Source organism: Panthera pardus, unplaced genomic scaffold (genome assembly GCF_024362965.1).
Source record: "Panthera pardus isolate Hobbes unplaced genomic scaffold, ASM2436296v1 HiC_scaffold_25, whole genome shotgun sequence".
Classification (NCBI taxonomy): Eukaryota; Metazoa; Chordata; class Mammalia; order Carnivora; family Felidae; genus Panthera; species Panthera pardus.
This window is the reverse complement of record NW_026526821.1, coordinates 25,221,851-25,241,274: the sequence shown is the minus strand read 5'-3', so window position 1 is coordinate 25,241,274 and position 19,424 is coordinate 25,221,851. Positions and strand designations below refer to the sequence as shown.

The 19,424-nt window shown below is 43.2% G+C and overlaps 1 protein-coding gene across 1 annotated transcript in view; it reads left to right on the top strand.

The window, feature by feature from the left end:
* The first annotated feature begins 983 nt into the window (after nucleotides 1-983).
* CHMP4B (charged multivesicular body protein 4B) overlaps nucleotides 984-19,424 on the top strand; it is a 53,099-nt gene continuing 34,658 nt past the window's right edge. The window contains exon 1 of the mRNA XM_019458757.2: nucleotides 984-1,329. Within this exon, the coding sequence (XP_019314302.1) occupies nucleotides 1,140-1,329 (190 nt within the window). The 5' untranslated portion in view covers nucleotides 984-1,139. The remainder of the gene's footprint in view (nucleotides 1,330-19,424) is intronic.

Below are 19,424 nucleotides of genomic sequence, written 5' to 3'. Positions count from 1 at the left end.
CTCACAAACTGGGAGACCATGACCTGAGCCAAAACGGAGTTGAACACTTAACTGACTGAGCCACCCAGGTGCCCCAAGGGAGAAGTGATTCTTGACAGCAAAGGACAAGGGAAAACAATGAAATGTGGCCCCATAACCACAGTGATCTGTATAATGCACGGACAAAAAACTCTTCAATACTTCTACTACTTTTGAAAGTTCTGGGTCTCTTCCTGGTTTAATTATTAGTGTGTATAATGATGACCAAGAATAAGGAATAAATTTTTGAGCACCTAGCTAGGCCATGCTAAATAAACACTTTACATTACCTATCTCATATAAACTTGGAGGTGGTCTTGTTATTATCATTTCTAGTTTACAGTTTCAGACAGGAAGGCACACAGAGTAGGGGAAGTAACTTGCCTAAGTTGCAAGGTGCGTTTTGAACCTTTGCAGTCTAACTCCAGTGCCAAGGCTGTTAGTTTCTACTAGGTTTCCAAGAACCTGCTAGGCGAATAAAGAGTAGAAAGGCATTCTAGGTAGAGGGAACAAAGTATACAAAGACAGGACTAGTCAATTAAGCTAGTCAGCCACTCAGTTTCTCTGAGTCTTGGTTACTCACCTACAAAATAGGAACAGTATTATCTATCATTAAACTTGTGAGAATTAAATGTGATAATGTGTGTAAAGCACTTTGCAAAATTCCTGGATCACAGAATGTACATAATGCTAATTAACGTTTTGAAAAATATTATTTCTCTTCTAGTCCTTCTACCTCTACAGAACGGGCTCCAAGGAGACTACATTTCCCAGCATGCAACCTCGTCCTTTGACTCTAGCTGGACCAAAAAGACGCGCCGCGGAGCGCCTCAAGCCGGAAGACTATAGTCTCCCGGCATGCAGTGCGCCTTCTTCCATTAGGTTTGAGGCACGGCCGGCGCGTTGCCCTCCGGGAGTTGTAGTCAGCGACGTATTGCTCTGACGCTGGCCGGCCCCGGGCGTGGGGGCCTGTGGGAGGTGGCGCGGCCGAGCCCAGCTGCGGGGCGGAGGCGGCGGAGAGGCCTGTGGCGGCAGGGAGCGGCGGGGCCAGGAGCGGGCGCTGGAGCCGAGCCGAGCCGAGCCGGAGCGGGCGGCGCAGGCCGGCGCGGCGAGCAGCAACCATGTCGGTGTTCGGCAAGCTGTTCGGGGCCGGAGGGGGTAAGGCCGGCAAGGGCGGCCCGACCCCTCAGGATGCCATCCAGCGGCTACGGGACACGGAGGAGATGCTAAGTAAGAAGCAGGAATTCCTGGAGACGAAGATCGAGCAGGAGCTGACCGCCGCCAAGAAGCACGGCACCAAAAACAAGCGCGGTGAGTCGGCCCAGTCCCTTCGGACTCTCTAGGCTCTCCGGGCCCGGACTCCACCGTCGTCAGACACGCCCCGGGGTCTGCCCGGACCCTGGAACTCTCCCCGGTCAGACTCCCTTCTGGGCCTTTCCGGACCCCTCCCCTCTGGCTCCCTTGAGTGTCCCTTGGGGCCTTGGACGCCTCCACCATCAGACTCTCATTCCTGCCTTTCCCCTCAGGCTCTCCCTACCCCGCCAGGCCCCTTCGGATCCTGGTTTCTCAGCACTTCCCTCCGCCCGCCCTATATTCTGTTCTCTTCCGCCTTTTCCTCCTCTCTCAGGCCTGCCCTCACCCACCTTCGAGACACTGCTGTCTCTTCCTTATTGGCTCATTTCTGCCCCCCATCCTAACTCATGTGCCCTTCCTTGTCCTCGCCCTGCCTTCTCCTGACCCTCTGTGGGGGGTCTAGGAGCTGCCCCAGCCCTTCCCCCATTTCCCACTCACAATTCGCCTTGAGAGACCTCCTTGATGGAAAGAAAAGGGGAGTGGGAGAGCGGAGACCCCTGGTACCGTCTCTGTTCACTTGCTGAGTGAACTTGAGTAAGTTGCTTTCCTTCTTGAGGCCTCATTTTCCCCGTCCATCAGCAAGTGCCTTCCAGATCTGTGATTCACTGCTTGCTGTCTCATAGCCAGGGCTTATCAGAGTTTCTGGTAGCAGCAGAAGCCTTCACGGGTGACTCACGGCTTCCCCATGGCTTCCCCCATCCTTTCCCCATCCCTTCCCCATCCCTCTGAACCAGAAATAGGGACTCCATTCCTCCATTGGCGGTGACTCCTTCCCAGTCCCCTCTACTGGGGGTCAGGGTGGGGATAGTGAACTCGAGGCATGCTTTTAATATACTTCTGTTGTTGTATGGCTTTCTGGGCAAGTGCTTTGTATTCTTCTTAAGGTGAACGTGACAATGCTTTAGTAACTGTAAAGCAGTTTAGAGATATTTGATCATTTTGTTGTTATGGCAATATGAGATTGAACTATAGGGTGACAACGCCTCCTCCCGCCCCCAGAGGGAAGCAAAGGTGAGAGGGATTGAGGAACTGCACAAACAAGTATTTAATTTAGAAGTCTGCTAGTTACTAGCTGCGTGACCTTGAGCTAGTTACTTTACCTCTCTGAAAGAAGATCATTTCTTTACAGTGACTTTACAGCACATAGTAGGGGCTAAATAGTAGTTTTCTTCGTTCTAACAGAAGAACAGAATAGCTTATCCTGAGGGTGCTTCTCTGCTGATAGTCAACAAATACTCTGGAAAAATTTTTTTGAGTGCTTTCTTTGCTGCATATTCACAGGATGAACAAAGCACAGCTTCCACCCTAATGAGAAGACAGAAATAGGAAAATAAGTGAAAAAAATATTGTCTAGTGGTGGTGGGTGCTTAAAAAAAGATGATCTGATAGGGTGCAATGGAATGGGAAAAGAGGTGCCAGGGGAAGACCTCTTTTAAAAAGTCAAGTTTGAACTGAGCCTTAAGAAACCAGCTCTGTAAAAAGCTAGAGGAGGAGCTTTCCACTCAGGGAAAACAGCAAAGGAAAAGGCCTGGAGGTTGGCCTGTTTTAAGAAACAGAAGACCTCTGGGTCTGGAATGTAGCAATTGAAGGGGAGAGTGGTATGAACTAGGAAGATGGGGATTGAGTGGACCTTGGACTTCCTGGTAGAGTTTGGGTTTTATTTCAAGTGGGTGGCAAGATGTTGCAGGGTATTGTCCAGGAGTGTGTGCTTAGCATTGATAGAGTTTTAAAAACACCATCTAGCTGCTCTTTGGAAAGTAGACAGGTCAGGGGTGAGAGTGGGAGCAAGGAGGCCTGAGATAGTTGCTGTCGTCCATTTGTGGCCTGGATGCCAGCTGTAGGTAGCCCTGGAGATAGAGAACGGGGTTAGATTTTGCTGCCTCTAGCTTTTTTTCTCTGATGACTCTCCCTCAGTCAGGATCCTCTATTGTTTATTAGAGTCTGTGTTTTTAGCAGTCTGCATTTTGGAAAGCTTTGCCTGTTGCAGGGTGGTGGAGGAGAGGGTATCACTTGACCTCATCTCCCATCTGAGAGGGAGATTCTTCTGAGGTCTTTTGGTCTGGAGCTAGTTTAGTTTTTGCAGTTTTAGAGGTGATTGAATTTTCTTTCAAGAGGCTTAGAGAGGGTACCAGCAGACTGTGGAGGACCAGTCTCAGCTCGTTGTAATAATTTTGCTGAAAACAGTCTGTCTTCTTCCTTTTCTTTTTTTTTTAAGTTTATTTATTTATTTTGAGGAAGGGAGGGACAGAGAGAGAGAGAGAGAGAGAATCCCAAGCAAGCTTCTTATGATCAGTGCAGAGCCTGATGCGGGGCTTGAACCCACAAACCTCGAGATCATGACCTGAGCCAAAATCAAGAGTCAGACACTTAACTGACTGAGCCACCTAGGTGCCCCCAGTCTGTCTCTTTGAGTTTGGCTGAGAGGACAGGAGCTACTATAAGCTGCCCTTCTTTTTTAGCATCTTCTGGTCTTTTAGACCAGAGGTCTTTTAGCATCAAGGTCTTATCTGCCTATTGGGGTAGTGCTGTGAGGTATTAACACCACCACATACCGTCCAGTTAGTCACTTATTGGCTTGCTACTGTGGTGGGATCTGCACAATCAGATGGAAATACACTGTGCGTGCCTTCCAGGAATTCAGGATTGGTAGTGGGTGTGTTTTTGTTGTAGTTTGTGTGTGTGTGTGTGTGTGTGTGTGTGTAAAAGAGAGAGTGAGAGAGTGGAGGAGGAAAAGGAGTAGGAGGAGGAAGAGAGGAAGGGGTAGAGAAGGGAGAGAAACATACCAGTCGGTGCTGAAACGTGTGAACATGGGTCTGAGGCTGCATAGGAGGAGGTTCCTGTCTGGAAGGGAAAGGGCAAGGGGGGCTTCAGAGATGAGGGAAGTGTGAGACGGGTCAGCAGGGAGTTTGGGAGCAGTGAGAGTGATATGGGGTGAGACAGCAGATAAGTAACTGCAGACTGGCCTGTAGCCTCAGACCTCAACCTGGAAATGCTGAGGAGCCACTGGCTGTCTTAATGCAGAAGAGACAGATCAGCTTAGGTTTCCAAAGAGTATACCAGCAGCAGCGTATAAGTAAGTAAGGAGTGTAGACCAACCAGGAAGGGGCTGGAGGCAGGAATCCATTAAGACATAAGGATAGAAAATCTCATAGACACGATTTGAGCCGTAGATTTATCATTTACTAGCTGGTGCCTTGGGCTGGTTACTCTGAACCTTAGATTTCTCCTCTGTGAATAGGAGTACTAATATCTACCTTATTGGGTTAAATTGTGTTATGTGTGCAAGGCTCTTAGCATATGCCTGCCATATGGTAAGTGATCAATAAATGCTTGCCATTATCATTATTATAAGGAGACTTGTAATTATTCAGGTGGGAACAAAGGGCCTAGAGTAGAAGCGTGGAAAACTAGATGAGAAGTAATGCATGTTAGACTTTTCTGAAGGAGAATCAAAAGAGGCTTGGTGACTTATGGGACTTGGGGGCAGGATGAAGCAGGGAGGAGTTGAGGACGATTCCCAGGTTTACAGCTTGGACAACTGGGTGGATGGTGATGCCATTAATCAAGGTGAGAAACACAGAGGAGGAGCAATACTTCATAATTGTGTAGTCCTTTGAAGTTTGTAAAACTTCTTTTTTCCTGAGTCTCACAGCATCCATTGTGAGATTATGAACTCCTTGAGGTAGGTTGGATGCTTATGTTCATCACTGTGTCCCCTAGCATAGGGTCTGACATATGGTTAATGTTCAGTAAGTATCTATTAAATTAATGGAAACCATCTGTTGACTATGTTCTGTTATTCCCATTGTACAGAGAAGAAAATGAGGCTCAAGAGAGGATGTAACTTGATTCAGAGACCAGTTCTTCTGGTGGCTGTGGGCATCTTGTGTTCTGTTTACTCCCATGATGGCTGAAGGCATCATCATTACCTTTGTCATCACTCGGCTCATTAAACACCCACCTGGGCAAGGTGTGGTGCTGAGTGGGGGGAAAAGAAGTGAGATAGGACCATGCCCGGCCCTGTTGCCCAGCCCGGCCAGGTCCTTGTGGCATACACATTGGAAAGATGATAAATTGTCCTTTAAAACAAATCTCTGAAGGGGTGCCTGGGTGGCTCAGTCAGTTAAACGTCTGACTCTTGATTTCAGCTCAGGTTGTGATCTCAGGGTTGTGAGATCGAGCCCAGCATTGGACTCCATGCTGGGTGTGGAACGTGCTTGGGTTTCTCTCTTTCCCTCTCCCCGCCCCCTCTCTCAAATAAAATTAAATTAAAATTAAAAATTAAAAATAAATAAAACAAATCTCTGAAGCTCAAGTAGATTATTTGCAGTGCACAGATGTGTTCTAGGAAGTAGTTTTAGTTAGGGGCCTGGAGCAAAATTTGGATTGCATATTTTTGCCAAATTTCTTTTCCTTTCCTTTAGTCATGTATTCATTCTTTTTATATTAAATTATTTTATTTAATTTATGGGGGGGTGGAGACAGAGGGAAAGAGAGAATCTTAAGCAGTTCCACACTTGATTCAGAGCCCAATGCAGGACTCAATCTCATGACCCTGGGATCATGACTTGAGCTGAAATCAAGAGTTGGACATTCAACCAACTGAGCTACCCAGGCACCCCACATATTCATTCTTAAGCATGTGGTAGGCTCTTAAACTGTGTCCTAGGCCCCATGCTCAGTGCTGGAAATATAGAGAAACCAGACATGGTCCCTGCCATTCAAGGGACTTAAGTATCATCACCTTTCCTTTTGTATAAAGTAGAAATAATATTCATCTCACATAACCTTTGGTGAAGATGAGCTAAGATAGTATATAAAAAAGTGTGACACGTTGTGGGTATGAAAGTACACTTTTCTGGTAAAGGTTTTGCTGCTCAGGTTTCTTTCTTTCTTTCTTTCTTTCTTTCTTTCTTTCTTTCTTTCTTTCTAAGTTTACTTATTTATTTTGAGAGAGAGAGATAGTATGGGAGCAGGGGAGGAGCAGAGAGAGGGAGAGAATCCCAAGTAGGCTCTACACTGTCAGTGTGGAGCCCGACACAGGGCTCAAACTCACAAACTGCGAGATCATGACCCCGAGCTGAAACCAAGAGCTGGCCGCTTAACTGACTGGGCCACCCAGGTGCCCCTTGCTGCTCAGATTTCTTTGGTTTGATTGTCAAAATGGAAAAGTCCTTTAACTGAGAAGTGGATGGAAATCAGTCTAGGTGAACTGACAAAAATCACTCAAACTTAGGTGTTTTTTTTTTGGTTCCTTTCCACAGTACCCTGTTAGTGGTACTGTGGAAAGGAACCACTTAGTGGTACTAAGACAGTACCACTTAGTGGTACTAAGACAGATGATCAAATATCAAAGATTTTTTTTTCTTCTTAAGGCATTGTAATGAGTTATGAAGTATCTACCCTAGGTGGTTCAGATTTGCCTTTTGTCCTGTTTTAATAAAGATGAAAACAACTTGTAGAAAGGATCATATTTTAGTTTAACAAGAACTGTATAAGATTAGGAAATGGGTATGAGACTGGGTACCTTAAACACCCTACACCAATACATGTCTATTGGATTTATGGATGCAAATCAGTTCATTTACAGGTTAATTTAGGTTTAGTCGAAAATGTCTGATGGATGTAGAGAGGCTGTGTGCTCACAGGAAATACATCATCATTAAGTCCTGTTCATTGCTGGAGCCAGGGTGACTCTCTCATGTTTAATAGAATTGCTTTAAAATGTTAGCATGTGGGAAGACATCTTAATAAGTTACATTTATAGTGAATGTGGCCTTTTGGTTCTCTAGACTCAGGGTATCAGGTAGAAAAGTACAGCATCTTATTGGTGCATGTGTCAGCAGGATCTCCTTTTCCGGAGGCCCTGGGATGGAAAATCCAAAACTCACCCAGGGAACTGAGCAGTGGGAATTTCCCTTGGTGACGCTTAAGTTTCTTGTTTGAAGAAATGGCTGGCCAGATTGGGTTTGGTTTACTTCTTAAGACAGATGGAGTGTCAGAGAGGCCTTATGTGTTGGCTGTCCAAACATGCTGGTGCCTTTGATTCAAATGACAAAAATCTTTTTTTGCCCCATTTGGCAGGGAGATTAAATATTTTTAAGTGCCTGCCAGGAGGTTTATAATGTGCTTTGAAATTCAAGATAGATTTTGTTTGGAAGTTTAGCTACATGTGAGGACCTTTGAGCTTGACTATTTTGCTGAGGGAAATTTAGTGTTGTCCATGGTTGGGTTTGTGTGCAGAGAGTGAGATCTTGGAAAATAGCTTGTGAAGATGTATGGGAGCCCTATATCCCTGAGGCAGAAAGCCAGGACCTGATTTGTTTCCAGTGGTCCAGAGCCCTGAGGTGGAGCCAGGGCTGAATGGGAGAAGGGAAGCTCTTGGAGTCTTGAGGAATTCCTTTGGGTGGGAAAAGTTTATGAAAATTTGGGCCTCTTGCTCAGAATTTTTTATGCTGTGCCATTGTCTTTAAAAGAGTGAGAGGATCTTCAAACAATACAACTTTAGAATGGTCATTTTGAGGATAGATGGTTATATTTAGAAGGAAAAGTTGAACTTAGCAACAGGAAACAAGAACAGACCTATCTGGATATAATATAGCCTGTTTTTAAGGTGTTTGGCTCAAACCAGCAGATGCTTATAGAGTTCCTTCCGGGAGGAAGGCAGCATGATGGTTTAGGCAAAAGATTTCTCTGTTTGAATGCTGGTCTCACCACTCACCAGCAGTACCTTGGCAGTTACTTATCCTCTCTGAGTTTTCAATATCCCCATCTATAAAAAGGGGAAAAATAATACCTACTTCTTAGGATTCTTGTGAGGATATGGAATAAGTTGATACATGTAAAGTGCCTAGCAGAGTGCCTGGAACATAGGAGAGATGTCAATGTGTCCTTGGTTTCCCATGTATAGTCTTGGGCAAAATAAAGGATATAAAGATGGATAAGACACTACTTTCTCCCTACAAGGGCTCACACTTCAGTGAGGAAGACACATACATGTACAAGTAACTGATAAAAGGCAAAGCATGGTAAGTGTACAAATGAAGTATTAGAGGACAATACAGCAGGAATAGATTAATTCATCTCTGAGGGTTGGCAGGTTCATTTCACCCAGCCACCCATCCGGTGCCCAAATTCCCTTTGCAGTATTCCTGCCAAGCGATTAACCTCCGATTGAACCTCTATGCTGACAGGATTTGTATTAGGTGCTCTATCCTCCCATACTGCAGCATCGTCTGTCTTTGGATAGCTCTGACTATAAAATCACCTTTCTTTGGAACTGAGATCTTTCTTCCTGTAGTGCCTACTTGCAGTACAGGTTGAGGAGGTAGCTCTGTAGGGAAGCAGTTTGGGCTCGTAAAAAGAATGTGGTACAAGGCCTGGGGGCAAATCCTGGCTCTGACAGTAGAGGATTGTGAACAGCGTTTCTTCCCTTGGGAAAGCTAATTGCTAATTCTGCCTCTTGGGGCCAAAGAGAACAGGTCTAATCCTCCTTCAGTAAGATAAATCAGGGAAGATAGTGCTTAATGTTTCAAGCCTGCCACTTCTCTAGGACAGATCTCTGTTCCGTTGGCTGTTGCCAGGTATTTCTGTTCTTTCCCTGTTGCCCTCCTCTGGATGTGCTCCTCTTTATCGGCGTTTCCTTTAAATTGTGGAGTGAGCAGAGCTGAATTTCTGAATATTCCAGCCAAGGTCTGAGCAGCGTAGGCCAGAACATGCAGGGCTAGCCATTTGTCTAGGAATTAATTTGATTCTGTGTACTAAATGGCCCTGATAATTTCCATATCACTGAGACAGGTTTTTGGTTTTTTGTTTTTAAGCAAATTATGTTTCTGGTGACCTTTCATTAATAAAAGAATGAACATCTTGGGGCGCCTGGGTGGCTCAGTCGGTTAAGCAGCCGACTTCGGCTCAGGTCATGATCTCGCGGTCCGTGAGTTCGAGCCCTGCGTCGGGCTCTGTGCTGACAGCTCAGAGCCTGGAGCCTATTTCAGATTCTGTGTCTCCCTCTCTCTGCCCCTGCCCCGTTCATGCTCTGTCTCTCTCTGTCTCAAAAATAAATAAACGTTAAAAAAAAAAAAGTTAAAAAAAAAAAAGAATGAACATCTAGGAACTACTAAAGTTTGGCCTTTAAGGAGTCTTAACTGAAGGGTTGAATGATTTAAATTTTTTTTTTTTTTTAATGTTTTATATTTGAGAGAAAGAGAAAGTCAAAGTCCAAAGCAGGCTCCAAACTCCGAGCTGTCAGCACAGAGCCTGACACGGGGCTCAAACTCGCGAACCATGAGATCATGACCTGAGCCAAAGTCAGATGTTTAGGATACTTAACCGACTGAGCCACCCAAGTGCCCCTGGATGATTGAAATTCTTGACAAAAGCATCTAGCCGTCTTGATTCTCCCATAGCTGATATTTGTAGTTCTACCTCTTCCCTCTTCCATATAAGGCAAAACTGGCTGGAGGGCTTATTTGAGGGATGCAGGAAAACTATACATCTCCGTGGTTGTGGCTGTTTAGGTCAAAAGGTTAATGGCATGGTACGGTGGAAAAGGTGATGGGCTTAGGATCAGAAGACCTGACTTATATTCCACCTCTGCCCCTTGCTGGTTTTGTGATATGCAGCAAGTTTCCTTGTATCTCTGAGCATCAGCTTTTTCAGCTGCAAAAACAGTATTTAATAACTCCTTTACAACTTTGCTACTCAAAGTGTAGTCCATGGGAGTATTTGGGAATGTGTTAGAAATACAGATTCTCAGGGGCGCCTGGGTGGCATAGTCGGTTAAGCGTCCGACTTCAGCCAGGTCACGATCTCGCAGTCCGTGAGTTCGAGCCCCGCGTCAGGCTCTGGGCTGATGGCTCGGAGCCTGGAGCCTGTTTCCGATTCTGTGCCTCCCTCTCTCTTTGCCCCTCCCCGTTCATGCTCTGTCTCTCTCTGTCCCAAAAATAAATAAAAAACGTTGAAAAAAAATTTAAAAAAAAAAAAAAAGAAATACAGATTCTCAGTCCCTGCCAGCCCTACAGAAGCAGAACCTGCGTATTTATGAGATCCCCAGGTGGTTTGTATGCACATTAAAGTTTGAGAGACACCTCTCTGTTGTGGGGATTAAATGACAATAGTGGGCATTTTTTATATGCCCATGTCACTATTCATTCCTGGATACTCAGGGATGCTGTCTTCTGGGTCAGTTTGCTCACTTCTGTTGCTGCTCAGAGATTGAACTCTTACCCAACTCAATCAGTTTCCAGATGCCTTCAGCTACCTCCAAACCCAGTGAGGCCACAGAATGTGGCTGGTTCAGTAGAATCTGGCTCCCCCACCTTTGAAAAACTTGAAGCACATATCCTGCTAATGGGGTAATGGCCTTCTTCATGAAAGAAGTCAGTCATCTGGGTAATTGAGAAGTATTTAGTCAAGCTGTCAGTCATGAGGACCCACTGATTGTTAGGCACTGGCAACCCTGGTGACAAATTGGGTGCAGTTCCCATCCTTAGGAAGCACTACTGCCTAGTGGGGGGACCAGTTGGTAAAGAATTTTTACCCAGTGAGGCTTGTATAGAGTGCTATAAAAACCCCAAGTGAAGAGGAATTAATTCCACTTGGGGGTTGGGGGTGGCTAGGAAATGAATTTTTTTTTAAGTTTTTTTTTCTACCAGAAATGATTTTTCAGAGAGTTGTGATTTCTTGGTTCAGTGGCTTTGTGGCTGTTTCCTGTTCTGTTTCTATGGCATTGGTAGTGTTCTGATCCACCAGTTAACTGCATCAGGAGGGACAGATGTTCTCTGAGAGTCAGTTCTATGTTAGGAGCCATCTGAGATGCTGTGTGGATTTCCAGGCAGTGAAAAAGACACAGCTTGGCCCAATGGATCCTACAGATCTGTTAAACAGATCTGTGGCTCTTTCAGAGAAAAAAAAGTTACCACAACTAAATAACCCATATGTTTTTTCACTGGAGTCTTACAGCCATCCTAAGCGTACCTTTCAGGAACTTATGGATAAAGTAAAAAAAGATTCAGAGAACTTCTCAGCCAGGGGGAAAGGAGTTATATGGGATAATGAAGTATATAAATGGTGGGAGAGGATCAGTGCAGGGAATTCCATCATGAACCTGCCCTGTTTGATTCCATAAAATGATATTTTTCTGGATTTGGGGTGATAGTGAATCAAGCACCAGGTTGCTTGGGGTGCTAGGCCTGGGACTTGGCACAATCTGCTGAGGAAAGTTTTCTCTCATTGAACAATCAGGGCAGTTGAGTTTGCTTAGAGCTGAAGGCTCTACAAGTCCCAAAGCAGAAGTTCAGACATTCATCCAATTCATCAAGTGTGAGGCCTGTCGAATGATCCTGCTCTCAGAAAGCCCATACTCTTGGTAGACAGGAATAATTAAAGTGCGGTAGTGTCTGTAAGGGCCAGCCACAGGAGCACCCTAAATGGCATATGTGGTAGAGATTTGAAGAAAGGAGCAGTTCTCCAGTTTAGGGTTGAGATGACAATGTGATCTTTTGTGTTGGTCCTTAAACAAGTAGGCAGTTATAGGTTGGAGTGGGGTGGGGTCGACTGGGGTAGGGATTGGGTGTAGACACTCATGTTTGGTATTTGACACCACCTCAGGTCTAGAGTTGTGACTGGAAGTTGCAGAAGAACCTCTCCTTTTATCTAGCTGTGTTGAGTATAGAGTAGTATATTTGAGAAAAGGAAACTAAGGCTTTTGAAATGGATTTGGATATTGTGTACTGTTTAGGGACCTTGATGCTGAGATCCCAAATCTTTTTGGTCTTAGTGCTTTATAGGTAAACATTTGCATTTCATTTCAGATGGTCCCTTTTAAAAGAAGGTAGCTAGAAGTCATCCAGTTTGGAAAGGAAGAAGAAAACTATCACTATTTGCAGATGACATGATACTATATATAGAAAACCTTAAAGATTCCACCAAAAAACTCTCAGAGCTAATAAATAAAGTTGTGGGGTACAAAATTAATATACAAAAATCTGTTGTATTTCTATACTCTAATAAGGAACTATCAGAAAGAGAAAACAAGAAAACAGCCCCACTTAACAATTGCATCAAGAAGAATAAAATAGCCCTGGTGACTGAGCCGCCACGAGGGACTCAGCTGCCTGCCCCTTGAACCCGCTTGCTTCCCCGATGCTCTATCACCTCCCCCCACCTTTTCCCCACCCCTTCTCCTATAGGCCTTTTCCACCAAAGAAAAGAAATCATATTTATTTCCACTGTCCAGAACCTCCACTCTTTTGACCCCTTTGCTGATGCAAGTAAGGGTGATGATCTGCCTCCTGCTGGCACTGAGGATTATATATATAAGAATTCAACAAAGAAATGGCAGGAAGACCTATACTACTGTCTAAAAGCATTGTTGATGATTACGACAAAAACTAGTGAAGGTGTTTAAGAAGAAATTTGCCTGTCATAGTACTTTAATTGAGCATCCAGAACATGGAGAAGTAATTTAGCTACAGGGTGACCAGTGTAAGAATATATTCCAGGGGCGCCTGGGTGGCTCAGTCGGTTAGGTGTTCGACTTCAGCTCAGGTCACGATCTCACGGTCCATGAGTTCGAGCCCTGCATTGGGCTCTGGGCTGATGGCTCAGAGCCTGGAGCCTGCTTCTGATTCTGTGTCTCCCTCTCTCTCTGCCCCTCCCCCATTCATGCTGTGTCTCTCTCTGTCTCAAAAATAAATAAACGTTAAAAAAAAAATTAAAAAAAAGAATATATGCCAGTTCCTCTTAGAGATTGGACGGGCTAAGGACAACCAGCTGAAGGTTCATGGGTTTTAAGTGCCTTTGGCTCACTGAAGCTTAAGTGGGGATTTCCTCACAATGGGTAGAATTTCCTTTCTGTCCTTTGTTACATTGTTTAAAAATCTTATAGCTTCTTGTAAAGATGATGATTTGGGGTCTGCTTTTAACTTGGACTAGTTTAAGTCCTTTGTGTAATAAACTGAAAAGAGCCAAAAAAAAAAAAAAACAAAAAAAAAAACCCAGAATAAAATACTTAGGAATAAATTTAACTAAGAAGGTGAAAGACCTGAAAACTATAAGAAATTGATGAAAGAAATTAAGATACAAATAAATAGGAAGATATTCCTGCTCATGGATTGGAAGAATTAATATTGTGTAAATGTCTGTACTACCCAAAGCAATCTACATATTTAATGCAATGGCATTTTTCACAGAACTAGAACAAATAATTCTAGAATTTATGTGGACCCACAAAAGACCTGAATAGCCAGAGCAGTCTTGAGAAAGAACAAAGCCAGAGGCATCACACTTCCTGATTTCAAACTATACTACAAAGCTGTAGTGATGAAAACAGTGTAGTATGGCCTAAAAGACACACAAGTCAATGGAACAGAATAAAGAGTCCTGAAATAAACCCACACATATATGGTCAATTAATTTATGACAAAGGAGACAAGAGTATACAATGGAAGAAGGAATGGTGTCTTCAGTAAATGGGTTTGGGAAAACTGGGACCACTACATAACAAAAGAATGAAATTGTACCACTGTTTATGCCATATACAAAAATTAACTCAATGGCTTAAAGACTTGAACGTAAGACTTGAAACCATAAAACTCCTAGGGGAGCCTGGATGGCCCAGTCAGTAAAGCATCCAACTTCGGCTCAGGTCATGATCTCACGGTTTGTGAATTTGAGCCCTGTGTCAGGCTCTGTGCTGACAGCTCAGAGCCTGGAGCCTGCTTCCGTTTCTGTGAGTCATTCTCTCTCTGCCCCTCCCCCACTTGTGCTGTGTCTCTCTCTGTCTCTCAAAAACAAATAAATGTAAAGAAGAAATTTTAAAAATAAACCGTAAAACTTCTAGAAGGAAACGTAGGTGGTAAGCTCCTTGACATTGGTCTTAGCAATGTTTTTTTTGGATCTGACTCCAAAGGCAAGGACAACAAAAGCAAAAATAAACAAATGAGACTACATCAAACTAAAACGCATCTGTACAGTGAAGGAAGCCATTAACAAAATGAAAAGGCAACCTACTGAATCGGAGAAGATATTTGCAAATCATGTATCTGATAAGGGGTTAATATTCAAAATATATAAAGAACTCATACCACAATAACAATTTAAAAAATCTGATTAAAAAAATGGGACAGAGTATCTGAATATACATGTTTTCCAAAGAAGATATATAGGTAGCAATAGGCACTTAAAAGGATGCTCAACATCACTCATCATCAGGGCAATGCAAATCAAAACCATAATGATATATCACCTCATACCTGTCATAATGCCTGTTATAAAAAAAAACAAGATATAACATTTGTTGGTAAGGATGTGAAGAAAAGGGAACCTTGTACACTATTGGTGGGAATGTAAATTGGTACAAACACTATGGAAAACAGTATGGAAATTCGTCAGAAAATTAAATATAGAACTACCACATCTAGCAATTCCACTTCTGGGTACCTATCTGTTGAAAACAAAAACACTAATTTGAAAAGATATATGCATTTCCAATGTTTATTGCAGCATTATTTACAATAGCCAAAATGTGGAAACAACCCAAGTATCTGTCAATTGATGAATAGATTAAAGAAGTTGTGAGTGTATTTGGAATACTGCTCAGCCATACAAAAGAATGAAATCTTTATTTATTTTATTTTATTTTATTTTATTTAACGTTTATTTATTTTTGAGACAGAGAGAGACAGAGCATGAACGGGGCAGGGGCAGAGAGAGGGAGACACAGAATCTGAAACAGGCTCCAGGCTCTGAGCTGTCAGCACAGAGCCCGACGCAGGGCTCCAACCCACGGACCGCGAGATCATGACCCGAGCCGAAGTCGGCCGCTCAACCAACTGAGCCACCCAGGTGCCCCAAGAATGAAATCTTTACAACAATATGGATGGACCTTGAGGGTATAATGCTAAGTGAAATAAGTCTGAGAAAGACAAATACTACATGATTTCACTTAAAAGTGGATTACAAAAAACCCAGACTCCTAGATACAGAGAACAGAATGGTGGTTGCCGGAGGGGATGGGGTTTGGGCAGGCAGTAAAATGGGTTAGGGGATCAGGAGGTACAAATTTCTAGTTATGAAATAAGTCATGAGGTATAATGTACAGCATAGGAAATACAGTCAGTAATACCGTTTTAACTTACAACACATGGAAACTAGGCTTATTATGGTGATCAGTTTGCAATACATGTAAAAGTCATAATGATACAAATGTTAAATCGCTATGTTGTACACGTGAAACTAATATTGTATGGTTATACTTCAGTTTAAAAAATAAGAGTAGCTAGAAACTTTTTCTTCATTCACAAACCCATTTGCTAAGTATATATTAACTTGAGCTGTGTGCCAGATACTGTCCTAGTTTATTGGGTAAATGCAAGTGAAGGCACGTCATTGCCTCTGTGATGCTTTACAATCTAGCTAGAGTGACAAATAATCAGATATAATCAGGGTACAGTGTGATCTGTTCTAGAAGCATATTCAGAATTCAGAGTACAAGATATGCAGTGGAGGTAACTGAAACAGTCTGTATGTGTGTATGTGTGTGTTGATTGAATCTATATTTTTATCAAATAGTTTTTGGAGAATAATAGAATATTACAGTAGGAAAGAACTCAAAATGTGTAAGTGCTTGAAACTTTGAATTAATATAAAAAGTTTCTGAGAAAGAAAACCCAGGAACATGGAAATATATGTGGTGCTTTTAAAAGCACTTTATTTGAATCAGAATCCCCTTTAGGGGGACATAAGAGTGGGTATATGTTTAACTTAGCTTAGTCATAAAAGAATTGCTTTTAGAATACTAAATTTAAATTACAGCTTATTCTAATAATTATTGCAAATTCGCTTTACAGTTGTCTTATTTCCTACAAAAGAAAGTAGGAATAAACTTGAGGAATGATTTACTGTATGCATAAACAGGAACTGTAAGTCTCTTGTTTATAAGCTTTAAAAGACCTGATAGTTGTAAGAGCAAAAATTAGACTTGTACATGTGTAGCCTGGCTGCTATTCTCTGCAGAGTTTTGAGGAGGAGTTGGTATTCAACAAGGCCATCAGAAAGACTCCCCATTAGGGTGAAGGCTTTGATCAGCCTGTGTCCCCAGAGTTGATTAGACTTTGAAACGTTAACTAACAAGGGTGATATTTAAAACTTAAATAATTGCGGGCTCCTGGGTGGCTCAGTTGTTGAGCATCTGAGTCTTGATTTTGGCTCAGGTCATGATCCCAAGGTTATGGGAAGGAGACCCTTGTCTGGCTCCCCGCTGAGTGTGGAGCCTGCTTAAGATTCTCTCTTTCCCTTTACCCCTCTCCCTCACGCGTGCTCTCTCTCTAAAACAAACAAACAAAAATTTTTAATTAAAAAAATTTTTTAGAGCTCAAATAATTGCTAGTTTCTTAATTCTCCTCAAGTATACCAGTTGCTTCCACCTCTCCAGAGCATTTTCTCCTTTTAGAATCTTGTACAAGGTCAGTGAATGGTTGCAGATTTCTTGGCAAGTTTGGAGTTAGAAAATTTGGGTTTTGAGTTGTAATGGGCTCTGATAGCCTTCTATGGCATGTCCAAGGAGGGAGCTAGTATCAGCCTGGCATCCAGCTTGTTGCGTTTAGCAGACAGGGCTGCAGAGCTGGTGGCGGCACAGTCTTTCTCATGTTTAGATTTTATTTATTTATTGTTTAAAAACATTTTTTTTTAACATTTACTTACTATTTTTGAGGGGGGTTGCAGAGAGAGGGAGACAGAGGATCCAGAGCAGGCTCCACAGTGTAAGCATAGAGCCCGAGGCAGGGCTCGAACCCATGAACTTCGAGATTATGACCTGAGCCAAAATCAAGAGTCTGCCACTTAACAGACTAAGCCTGAGCCACGCAGGTGCCCCCTCATGTTTAGATTTTAGAGGTAATTTTGGAGGTGTAAAGGACAGAGCAGTATGGAAACACCTTTTCTTAAGTTATTTTCATCATTCTAAAAAACTTTTTCAAAGTAAAAAGATTATTTTCAGAACTAGAAATATCTTCAGAAAATGAAAACATTCCCTTGTCTTTGGGAAATGCCATACACTTTACAGACTTGATCGTGTTTGATTTTTTTCCAACCACCCATGTAAGTGATATTACACCCCACACCCCCATTAGAGATGAGAAAGTTGACATTCAGAGTACAGAGTCACTGGTCCAATCCAGAAGTCTTGGGGGATCCTAATGTGGGCTGCATCACCGTGGGTTTTGGTATTTTTGGTGTCCGATAGGGCCAGGACTCCATAGCCTTCAGTGCTCATAATTTTACCAATGGACAAAATCCTGTCTTTGAGAATACATTTTTTTAAATGTTTATTTGTTTTTGAGAGAGAGACAGACAGACAGACAGATAGACAGACATAGCACAAGCGGGGAAGGGGCAGAGAGAAAGGGAGACACAGAATCTGAAGCAGGCTTCAGGCTCTGAGCTGTGAACATAAGAGCCCAACGCAGGGCTGTAACTCAGGGACCGTGAGATCATGACCTGAGGAAAGCCGATTCTTAATCAATGGAGCCACCCAGGTGCCCCCTGGCTCCCTGCTGTTAATGCTTAATTTCAGATTCTCTTGCCAGCTTTAGCAAGGCAATGTGTCAATAATGGGTGTGGGTTAGGTGGAGGAGGAGGGGGAGGGCAAGGTTGGGGGTCCTCAGAATGACTGGATTATGTTTATCCAAAGTGGGACTAGTGCCAGAGAGAAAACCAAGTGACTGTTCATATGTGTCTAGAATGGTTTGAGAGCCTTTGCTCACTGCCTTCATTCACAGTGTTACAACATTAGCATTGTGCATTTCCCAGCCTGGTTTCCATTCTTTTACTACAACAAGCTCAGTTTCTCAGTGGTCTCTAGAGCAGTGTTTCTCAACCTTGGGACTATTGACATTTTGGACCAGAGAATTTGGTGCGGAGGGGGCTGTCCTGTTCATTGCAGGATGTTTAGCAGCAGCATCCTTGACTTCTACTTGCTAGATATCCATAGCATTCCTCCTCCAGTTGTGACAACAAAAAAAACGTCTCTAAACACTGCTAAATGTCCCCTCGGGGACAGAAGCTCCTAGGTTTGAGAACCACTGCTCCAGAGAGTGGCCTAAGGGTGAGAGGTTTTAAAGAGCAGAGCTGAGAGGATCCATTAAGGGTACTTTTAATCCCACCCTTTTGTTGTTCTGCTGAGGACACCAAGGTCTAGAGATAGGACACAGCCTCCTGGCTCTGCTTTCTGGGAGTCTGGCTTGGATTGGGACCTAGATCAGAATGTCTCCCTACTCAGGACTCTTTAACCAACCCAGAGGTTTTCAGTCTTCAGGTTGGAGGACGCTTTTCCAATTCCAGAAAAAATGAGGGATGGTCATGTGATAATGTGTAGTTGTACTTTAGTACCCATTAATTGAGAAGATAAATAATTACCTTCAACCAATATTTATTGAATACCCACTGTCTGTGTTTCCATCCTAGGATTGTCACATGAATGGCAGTAGGTGGTCAAGTGACAGTTGCTTTTATTATTGTGTGATATATTCACCATTTAGGGCACAGACAGTGCTGGGCAGGCGCATTTCACAGAGCAGTGTAGTGTAGTGGCGACTATGAACCCTATGAGCTCACAACCCATAGGTTGGGAACCAGTTAATGTATTATACCATGAGATTTGAGAGAACAGCAGACCTGAAACTCGGGGCTTTTCTTGAAACCATGAACTATTTTTACACTCAAGAGAAAAATCTCCATAGTCTGTGGAAATACAAAGCCACTAGGCTACCCAGAGTCCTCAGTGCAGCTCTCTCAACAGCCATACACTAGGGCATTTGTGATAAAAGAAGAGGCATTTGGCTGGAAACAAGCTTTAAGTTCTTAGCATTAGTTGGTAAATGGTGCATTGGTCTGAGGGGAATTTAAAATAATGGCCTTGAACTTGAGAATATGTGTTTCCAAAGCCTCTCATCTCGAACCACTCAGCTTCTCTGACAAGAAATATTACTCTTATTTCAGAGGTAAGAGAGGCAGAGAGGTGAGGCCACACAAATGGTCCCTGAAAGAGAGCCGGC